At 47.8% G+C, this 10,645-nt stretch overlaps 1 protein-coding gene across 1 annotated transcript in view; it reads right to left on the bottom strand.

Annotated features, from left to right (window-relative positions):
• Window positions 1–1,081: 1,081 nt before the first annotated feature.
• LOC110339161 (WD repeat-containing protein 49-like) overlaps window positions 1,082–10,645 on the bottom strand; it is a 48,406-nt gene continuing 38,842 nt past the window's right edge. Inside the window, exons 18-19 of the mRNA XM_021222697.1 lie at window positions 6,363–6,460; window positions 1,082–1,319 (exon numbers count right to left, since the gene is read on the bottom strand). Of these exons, the coding sequence (XP_021078356.1) occupies window positions 1,082–1,319; window positions 6,363–6,460 (336 nt within the window). The remainder of the gene's footprint in view (window positions 1,320–6,362; window positions 6,461–10,645) is intronic.

Genomic DNA, 10,645 nt, shown 5'->3' with positions numbered 1-10,645 from the left:
GAAAGATGAACAGCACAAGGGAGCAAAACGGCGATTCAGCACTGCCCGTGCTCCGCGTGCCCCGGGGAAATCTGCGTTCCTCTGGAAAACATGGTGCCTGCCTGCCTGTGTTAGTTTTCTGGGCCTGCAGCTGGTGCACAAAGGCTGCCTGCAAACACACATTTATTCTCTCATAGCTCTGGAGAGCAGAAGTGTGGACGCAAGACGAGGGCAGAACTGTGCTCCTGTGGTGTCTAGGGGCATCCTGCTGCCTCTTCCAGCCTCTGGGAGCTACCTGGCTTACTTCCTCCTCCTCCTTCCCCTCCACTCTCCCTCCTCTTCCTCCTCCCTCCTCTCCTCCCCATATGTCTCTTATAAGGACACCAGAAAAATGCACGGTCATCTAAAGATCAGGAAACATACTTGAGTCTGCAGAGGTCATTCACTGGCAGTCCAGGAAGGGGGGTGGGGTGGGGGGAGGGGTTGGAGGACAACATAGTCACCATCAGGGTTTAGGGGACAGCACAGTCACCATTACCTTTGATCTGCCTACTGAACTAATCACAGAGGAACTGACCTAGTAGTCACACTTAGCCTCTCCTGAGTCCCAGGGGGTTGATAAAAGGCCACTCCCCTTTTGATCCCCTTCCTCCTACAACAGGTGGATGACACCTGGTAGCCCCAGTTTCCTTGTTGGTAAGATGGCTGCAGACAGTGTCTATTCCCAGGGGATTGTTAGGAACTGATGAGAAACTCCATCTGTCTGAAAGCAGGCCTCCCTCCCTGATTTTCCCAGTCCTCAGCCTACCCCAGATAGATGCCCTAAGTGGTAGGTGGCCTGTTGGAGGAGCTGTTTGGGGGCCACTCAAGCCGTGGCCACCTGCTCTGGGTTCTCTCCACCCAGTGAAACATTGACATTCCAGAAAGAGCACCAAGAATCCGATCTGTTCTCTGAAATTTCAGCTCTAATTGCTTCAGGATGAAGCTGAGATCGATCACTTCTCATCTTGTTCTCTTCTAAGCCTCAGGGGTCAAGCCTTAAGCTCAGCCAGACCTTTCCATTCCACAGGAAAGAACTGGTCAAGCAAGGAGCTCAAGGTCCTTAGCCCTCGGGCAGGAAACTGCTCCAGGGTGAGAGTTTCTTCCTTTCTGGTAGCTCAGCTTCCGTCTCCTGGCTTCGGAAACCAATGGGGAACAAGTCAGAGCCTGGAATGGACAGATCCGGCTTCTCCCCGAGAGCAGATACAAAGGCGAGCTCGTGGCACCGGAGGGCCTGGTAAATGCTGGGCCATCTGAGCTCAGGCATCTTCCACCGAGGTTTTCTTCGTGCTGACAGTAGTCTGGGAGGGGTGGGCGGAGGGGGGGGGAGGAAACAAGTGTAAGGATTCTCCTGGTATCTAAAGGCTGGCAGCTACAAGATCCCTCCTCCCCCACATGCTGAGCACCGCAGCATGCCTTCTGAACTCATATGTCTGTGTTATCCCTGTCCCTGGACCATTCGTTCCTTCTGGTCATTTCTAGGTACCTTGGAAAGCCAACTGCTCCCACCTGTTAACAATTCATTTCTTGCCCCAATGGCTCCCACAGCCCAATACTTAAGTCACACTGAACTACTACTCAAAGCATGCTCGGCCCCTCTTCTCTCTCCCTGAAGGGCTTTGTTCTTTCATAGTCTTACCTCTGCACTTTTTAATTTTTTAAAGTAGTTTTATCTCATATGTATGGATGTTTTGCTTGCACAAGTGCCTGTGCACCGCGCCCTCGTGCGTGTGTGTGTGTGTGTGTGTGTGTGTGTGTGTGTGTGTGTGTGTGTGCAATGCCTAGGAAGACCAGAAGACTCGCTGGAACTTAATTACAGATGGTTTTGAGTTGCCATGTGGGTGCTGGGAACTGAACCTGGGTCTTCCAACAAAGCTACAAATGCTCTTAACTGGAGTCACCTTTTTGGTTATCCCCCCTTCTTTATTTTTAGTTGCGGTATTAAATACATTGTGTAAGTTACCTGAACCAAATACATATTTCATACATTCACATTACTGTGCAACCCCCATCATTCCTGTTCATTTCCAGAACTTCTAGTTTTCTGAGACGGCCTCACAAAGCCCAAGGCTGGTCTCTGGACCTTTTAACTCCTTATAGAGCTGAGGGTGACCTTGAACTCCTGATTTTCCTGCCTCCACCTCCCAAGTGCCAGGACTACATCTACCTTCCCCCATGGTCAGCTTCTAGACTCTTACACCTCACAAACCTGAAAACAGACACACCGAGCAGCATCTCTTCAGCATCTCTTCGGCCCCTTCTTCTCGGCCCCTAACGGCAGCCATTTCACTTTGACTCCCTGAGTCTGATTGCTCTGGGTACCTCATGCCTTGTTACCAGGTAATATTTGTCATTTTGTGATTGGTTTGTTTTACTTAGCACAACATCCTCGGCCTCATACACGTGGTAGCACTTCTGTCTCCTTCTAAAAACCCTTTTCAGGTGGCCACATCCCAATATTCCCACTGATGCTTCTCAGGCACCAGCATGAGCTCACTCTCTCCAAATACTCTCCCAGCATCCCCTGCACCAATGTTCCTATGATGCTTCATGCTCCTCCCATCATGCAAGAGCCTTTGCGATGAAGCAATGGATGCTCGCGACCAGTCTTAACTTTTTCAGGACAGACTCCTCTCTGTTTGTGGGTGTGTCCCCTGTGTTCTATTACAGTGCAGCGTAGGCACAGAGCAGCCCTCAACACGTTATTGTGAAACGGGGCCTTAACCCTGCTTCCTACCACGTGGTTTGTCTCTGGCGCTCTGCTGCCATCTTGGTCCCTTGTTCTCTGGCCTGGCCTGCATTCTCTGCTATTCCTGTCCCATCTTTACTCTGTGCGCATCCCTCCGGGCCGTCTGCTCACCTCCCTGGTACCATTTCTCTGGAAATGGTTCCGGTGCCTCGCCTCACGCTACTGAGCCAGGGAAGCAACATCTCCCAGACATCTTCCCACCATTCTGTTTAAACTTTAAAGGGACCCCAGGCAACAAAACTCCTCAATGAGCTGCCCTAGCGCCAACCCTGGGGCAGCAAGCAGCCCGCAGGCCGGTGGATGCTTGCTTCGCAATCCTCTGCCGCTTGCCTAAGGCATTCCCCGTGTTTAGAGTAGGGACGGTCTGTGTTTTCATGTTCATAGAAAAGCCCAAGGCTCAGTGTCAGATGAGAGATGCAGGAAAGCTAAGCAACAGTGAGGCCCTCTCAGTGCCTGGCTACCCACTACTAATGATTTAACTTCAGATAAGCAGCATGGCCTCCCAGAGCCTCAGTTTCCTTTTCTGTAGAGATCCCCAGTGGGATGTCTCCAGAATGAGAGAAGAGCGGCTTTTCCCACCGGCTGCAGATGCGGTCTTCCCTTTCCCCACCGGCGATCTCTCTTGCTTCCTACGCATAGTCAAGCTACACACAGAAAACACGATTTGGCTTTCAGAGAATCTGTTACATAAAGAATCTCTGCAGGAGATGCTTTCTAAAAGGACCCAGTGGTATGAGCAACTCCATCAATACCCTCCCTACAAATGCTCAACAGCCCTGTGAATGCTCTGCTGTGCTAGACAGAAACGGTAGCCTACTTCCCAACAGGGAGAGGTGCGTGCTTTAGCCAGAACCAGCTGTGATTGTTTTCCCACCCGCCCATGCCTCTTGGACACTTGATTGCGATTATAAATTTATCTCAACAAAGCGAAAATCACATTAATGTGAGAATAATGAGAGAAACGAAGAAGCCTTTGCTAGGGCTGAAGGCGCTCAGCTGGCGGAGGATGGAGGACTGAGGATAAACAATGGTTTGGGGAAGTTCTAGAAATTGGGAAGAATATGACTCTTACATGCTTTGCAGAGGTCGGCTTCACTTTTGTAAAAGCAGAAATCAAAGCTCATTTATGGTGCATTGGACGCCCAAAGACTGGTGAATGAATGTGCAGTCTTCATGTTGCAAATCGAAATGGCATGTTTTTTTTTTTTTTTTTTTTTTTTTTTTTTTTTGGAGACAGGGTTTCTCTGTGTAGCCCTGGCTGTCCTGGAACTCACTTTGTAGACCAGGCTGGNTGGAGACAGGGTTTCTCTGTGTAGCCCTGGCTGTCCTGGAACTCACTTTGTAGACCAGGCTGGCCTCGAACTCAGAAATCCTCCTGCCTCTGCCTCCCGAGTGCTGGGATTAAAGGCATGCACCACCATGCCCGGCCTTAGAAATGGCATGTGGATAGAATGTGTATATTGTTTCTAATGCTTCCTGTCTTAAAAGGCATACGTTTTAAATTTGACTCAACAGCCACCAGGGTTGATGGGGTGGGACCCACCCACTGTCCCCTCTGTCCTTCCCTGAATGCCTCTTCCTCTGCTCATCTTTTTTTTTTTTCCCCCTCTGCTCATTTTATCCTTGTGATAAGCAAACACAGAGAATCAAATCCTATTCTAAATTTAGAGCTAACTCCCCGTCCGCCATCCCATGCTAACACGGTTTGGACAGAATAGTCACACAACACCTATCACTGTGGCTGTACTTGCTCTTAATCACATTTGGAACCTTTTCTGGCCTTGGGTCCTGCATCAGTTGTCTTTGAGGAGAGAGGCAGGTGGAAGCAAAAGAGGGCCTCAGGAGGTATGTAAAGATCAGGGCTCAGGTGGGCGGCGGCAGTGGCGCACACCTTTAATCCCAGCACCTGGGAGGTAGAGGCAAGAGGATCTCTGTGAGTTCAAGCCCAGCCTGGTCTACAGAGTGAGATCCAGAACAGCCAACTCTACCTGTCTTGAAAAAACAAAAAACCCACGGCTCAAAATCTGCAGCTGCTGGCCACCTTGCTAACTCAATTGGCCAGGGCGGAAATGCTAACGGTGTCAGTGAACAGAGAAGCAACCTCCCCTTTCCAGGCTCCGACTCACATCACACTCCAGTATGCCATCACATCTGCCATCTTACTGTATTCTGTACCTTCTTGGGAGACCTCCAAGTATATAGACAGGAAGTTGAAATGATTCATAGTCACGGTTGCTAAATTCCAAGTCTGTGTTGTTTTCCCGTAAATTAGATATTTGCCTTGGACAAACTTTGGACTTGTGGCTTCCAGACACTTTCTGGCCTGATAGATCGTGGTGGGCAGAGTTTCTGGGTAGCAGACCCTCGAATTCTACAAGTACTCACAGCATTTTATATTCTTAGCTTCTGGGACAGAGCTTGCTACATGTCTACCAGAAACCCTTTCCCACCCTCCTCTCCTTAGACGTGGCCTTAGTTGTGAACGGCTGTGGTCACATGACTAGGTGCTGCCCCTTAAGATTCGAGCAGGAGTAGGCAGACGCTCCTAGAATATTCCAAAAAGCGTGCTGAGCCAGCTGGAGAGTACACATCCTGGATCCCCAACTCCCCATACCCCTGTTTATACTTTCAGGGGTGTAGGTGGAAGGCAGCGGCTCCCTGTAGCTATCTTTCCCGTTAGATAACTGTGCAGGAGCTGGTGAGACGGCTCAGTGAGTAAGAGCACCAACTGCTCTTCCAAAGGTCCAGAGTTCAAATCCCAGCAACCACATGGTGGCTCACAACCATGTGTAATGAGATCTGATGCCCTCTTCTGTAGTGTCTGAAGACAGCTACAGTGTACTTACATATAATAAATAAATAAATCTTTAAAAAAAAAAAAAAAAAAAAAAGATAACTGTGCAGATGGAAATACAGGGAAGGAACCTGGGCTCTTGGTAAACATGGTGAAGCTGGAGCCGCCACTCATCCAGGCATTTATTTAACCTAAATTCTCTGGTGAGAGGAGCGTTAGAGGATGTGGAAGGGGCTGTTTCTTTGGGTCTCTCAGTGGCCGAGACCTAGAGAGGAACATCACAGGGAACTGGAGGAAATAGAACATTCCGCTTCTCTAGAACCTCCCATGTCCCAGTGCATAGGGACCTGGAGTACATATGGGGCTTTGAGGTAGCCTGGGATTTGCAAATTTGGAGGCCCTGGGGCCTTCATCCTCACCCCAGGCCCTCAGGAAGCCGAAGGACTATATAGGGTACCTGTGTAAGAGATGGTGAGGCCACTGTGCCTCAAGTGCTCCCAAGGCCAGCAACACCAGCCACAGAGCTGTCGGTAAAGACAAATGGATGGGCCTTGGTCATGGGTGGTAGCCTGATAAAATTGGGGGGGGGGTGTTAAATCACGTAGGTAAGATGCTCAGCTGGTGACACTTGAGTAGTGACCTCAGTTACACTCACAGGCTGGGGGAGCACTGAGACAGATAACACAGATAGTAAATAGAGAGCCAGCAGACCTTAGCCAAGGACCACTGCATTCTTTGGGGGTGAGAGTGGAGGTGAGGGAGGGGGTGGCCCCTTTAACCTGCCTGATTGTCCAGACTGACCTGCCATGGCAAAACTCAGACCATCGGCTCTTATCCACTTTCGCCTCCGCTTCAACAACGAGACCTTCTGGGGAGGGAGGGTTAGGGGTCTTTTCAGCCTGGAGGAAGAACACAGAGACATGAGAACAGAAGCCATGGTCACTCTGGTAACAGGGACTAAGAGCCAACAGTGGGACATTTGGATTTTCCCTGTTAGAACAAGACTCAGGCTGGTTGAACTGGCCAGAAGCCAGAACTTCCCATGGAGCCTTTGTGCCGTGTCCCAGTTCCAGCTGGTAATGTGGCGTTTTCCTGTGAGCTCGTCTTAGTATCTAGTCAACTCACTTGGACCATGGTTGTATGAAATCTCTTGGCATCTTGGAAGAGGCACTATCAACATCCAGAGACAATGAACACATTAAGTTTTTCTTAAACAGAAAATAAAGACAAGTACATAGTTTTTTAAGGCTGGAAAGAAACTTCTAGATTGCCTAAAGCACCCTCTATTTCATAGCTCAGTGGGAGGGACTGTGGGAGATCACATGACTAGTGAGTGAATTGGTGCTCTGGGCCCTCTCATAAACAGCCAAGAACACCTTATCCTGCGACTTTACCGTTTGGATTCCTGGTCCAAACACACCACATAAGGGCTTGGAGTTGTTTTCTGTCCCTTTTTATCTTAGAAGTAACTTTGTGGTGTTTTGGATGAGATGTCCCCCACAGTCTTGTTTCTATTCCGGTTTCTGTAGCTGCAATGAAACACTGAGACCAACACAAACTGGGGATGAAAGGGTTTATTGGGCTTAGACTTCCATATCAGATCAAAGGAAGTCAGGACAGGAACTCAAGCAGGGCAGGAACCTGGAGGCAGGAGCTGACGTGGCAGAGGCCATGGAGGGGTGCTGCTTACTGGCTTGCTCCGCATGGCTTGTCCAGCCTGCTTTCTTATAGACCCAGGACTACTAACCCGGGGGTGGCATCAGTCCTCAATCAATCACTAATTAAGAAAATGCCCTACAGGCAATCTTATGAAGACATTTTCTCAACTGAAGCTCCCTCCTTTCAGATGCCTCTAGCTTGTGTGAATAAAACTAGCCAGGATGGGGGGCTGGTGAGATGGCTCAGCGGGTAAGAGCACCAACTGCTCTTCCAAAGGTCTCGAGTTCAAATCCCAGCAACCATATGGTGGCTCACAACCATCCATAACAAGATCTGATGCCCTCGTCTAGAGGGTCTGAAGTCAGCTACAGTGTAATTACATATAATAAATAAATAAATCTTAAAAAAAAAAACTAGCCAGGATGAGTTTGCCAGCCGGTTCATTGAAAGCTCTTACACTTTGTGCATAAATTTTAAGCCTCCAAAAAGGTAAAATGCTAACTAGTCTCAATTTTTTTTTTTTGAACTCCTCATTAAATTGAATATGATATCATTAGCTCTGCTCCAAGGGCAAAATTTTCAAATCCAATCTGGGTGAACCATTTGCTTGCTTACAGAAAGAATTGCTCTCATAAACTCAGGCTGGCTCTTCCGTTTTTTTGTGTGAATACTGCCACAAGTTTTCCCCAAGGTCACAGTTTTGAGAGAACCGTTGCATTTGAGAGCATTCCTGTCGTCTACCCCATGTGTGGCCTGGAGATCCTAAGGTGTGGTCTCTCATCATGACCTGTACAGTTTTGAATGCGCACCACTACAGTTTTCCCACAGCAGCAGTTTCTGTATGCAGTAGGCTGAAATATTTTGATGAACTGCTTAATTTTTGGATTTTATTTTTTAAGTTGTATATTTATTTTCTTGCAAAAAAAAAGTGTAATATAAAACATTAAAAAAAAAAAACTAGTCAGGACAATTGACCCCTTGTCAACTTGACACAAAAACATCCATAACCATAACCTTTCCTTTCTTTTTCTTTTTTTGTTTTGTTTGGTTTTTTTTTGTTTTGTTTTTTTTTTGTTTGTTTGTTTGTTTGTTTTTTTTGAGACAGGGTTTCTCTGTATAGCCCTGGCTGTCCTGGAACTCACTTTGTAGACCAGGCTGGCCTCGAACTCAGAAAGTCCCATAGTCTTTCCCGGCCACCAAACCTTCGACCTACAATTTGTCCTGCCTGCAAGATGTGCTGGGGTAAAGGTGGCACAGAACTTGTGGGAGTGGCCAACCAGTGACTGGTCCAACTTGAGATGCATGCCACGAGAGAGAGCCCACACCTGACACTGCCTGGAGGGTCAGAGCCAGAGGCTGGATAGCCCTAGGGTAAGATAGAATCAAACAAGGCTGACAATTTAAAGAGAAGTCAATGGAGTGATTCCTAATGATACTCTGTTATACTCATAGACTGGAGCCTAGCATAATCGTCATCAAAGAGGCTTCATCCAGCAACTGATGGGAGCAGATGCAGAGACTCACAGTCAAACATTAGGCAGAGCTGGGGTGGGGCTGGGGGGGTCCCTGCAGAAGAGGGGGAGGAAGGATTATAGGAGCCAGAGGGGTCAAAGACACCACAAGAAAACCCACAGAACCAGCTAACCAGGTTCACAGACTGACCGACAGTCAAGGAGCATGTATGGGTCTGACACAGGTTCTCTGCATATCTGTTATAGTTGTGTAACATGATGTTCTTGTGGTACTCCCAACAGTGGGAAGGGGGCTACCTCTGACTCTTGTCTGATTTTGAAACTCGTTTTTTACTCCTACTGGATTGTCCTGTCCAGCCTTAATATGAAGATGTGGGCAAACTTTGCTAATTAAGGTCGAAGTCCACCATGACTGGATAACCTACGTGCATCCTGGAAGACTCCCTTCAAAGGCAGGGCTTCTCCTTCTCTGACCTTGTCTGGGGAATTCAAAACCCCATTTACCTGTCTGTACTTGAGGAATGTCACATAGCCTCAGCTAGAATATAGGATCAACTTCCTTTTTCCTGATAAGAACCTGTTCAGCTAACACCTGAGATTCTTAAAATGCTTCCCATGCTAATGAGGCATCTCAGTACCCTAAACCTTCAGCTAATGACCTTTGCCCATCCTGGATGTTTCTACCCACTATCCCCAGGAACTTTAAAAGTCTTTCAACAGTGGGCTCCTGTAAAATCAAAAATAAATGAAATACTTTCTTACTTCAAGACGGAAGAGCCAGTCGCTATCAAATAAAAGCAAAACCCAATCTCCAACAGTATAAAAAACTCAATATCCAATGTCTGGAACTCACTCACAATCCTCTGGCCTCCTCCAAATGGGCTTGGGTCACTTCTCTGGCTCAACCCTCTGCAGCACGCTCATGAAATGGGAATTTCTGGTTTCGTTGGAGACTCCAATGGAGTCATGTGCTATCTTCTGAGAGGATGTTTTGCTGAGAACAGACATTTGGTGTTTTTCTGGAAGATTTCTGGTGTAAGAGCATGTGGTGTTCTGCTGGTTTGCTTGAGAGGACTTGTGATGTTTGGAAAGTCAGTGGACAACACTCTGGCATGGCTCAACTTGCTGGTCTTTGCTGACAGCGCTGTGGCATTGGTTTGCCTTGCTTTCTTCACTGATCTTTGCTTGGGACGTTGTGGAGAGAAGCACATCAAAGAACTTCTAGTGGTGCTCTGGCTGCTGACTCATGCCGATCAGTGGGGGCCTTGTGGTTTCTTCTGGATTGAGCTACTGCTCTTGGGGCCACTTCTAGAAATTTGGCAGGAATTTGACATTGGGCCAGGACACAGAACTAGGCTCAGCCAGAAATTTGACCCTGGGCTAGGACAAGCAAGTAGGCTCAAGATCTTGACCATCTTGGTAAGTTCCTGAATACCATGGGACTTTGTTTATTGCCTTGTTTGTTTCTTGACCTAGAACTGACCTTATTCTTTGCATGTACTTAAGAACACTATAAAAGCAGACTGGAGAAAAGTAAAGCCCAATCACTTCAGCCTCAGCACTGACTGGAGTCATGTTATAAAGTTGTCTAATTGTCTTTTTTCTTTTCAATCCTCCCTCCCTCCCTTGAGACCCTGTTGACTGATTGAACGGACTTGGTCACCGCAAGGAACCACTTCTGAACAGGTCCACACCGCCCTTGTCTGGTTAACCATTCTCCTCCCCTACCTTTGGTCAATTGGGCTTTAAGAGTGGTTGAAGTGTTTAAGAACCGTTATTAAAGTAGGGTTAGAAAAACACAAACCTACACACACAGCTTGTCTTCTAGGCTCAGGTCAGTTCCACTCCACACCTGCAACTATTCATTGTGGTCATCCCATGGTACTGGCATCTCCAAAACTGCTGCAGACCCTTGCTGGAACTGGGCTGCACTTTCTTTTTCTTTTCTTTATT

This window comes from Mus pahari, chromosome 23 (genome assembly GCF_900095145.1).
Source record: "Mus pahari chromosome 23, PAHARI_EIJ_v1.1, whole genome shotgun sequence".
Classification (NCBI taxonomy): Eukaryota; Metazoa; Chordata; class Mammalia; order Rodentia; family Muridae; genus Mus; species Mus pahari.
The sequence above is the reverse complement of the archived record's forward strand: the minus strand, read 5'-3'. Positions and strand labels throughout refer to the sequence as shown.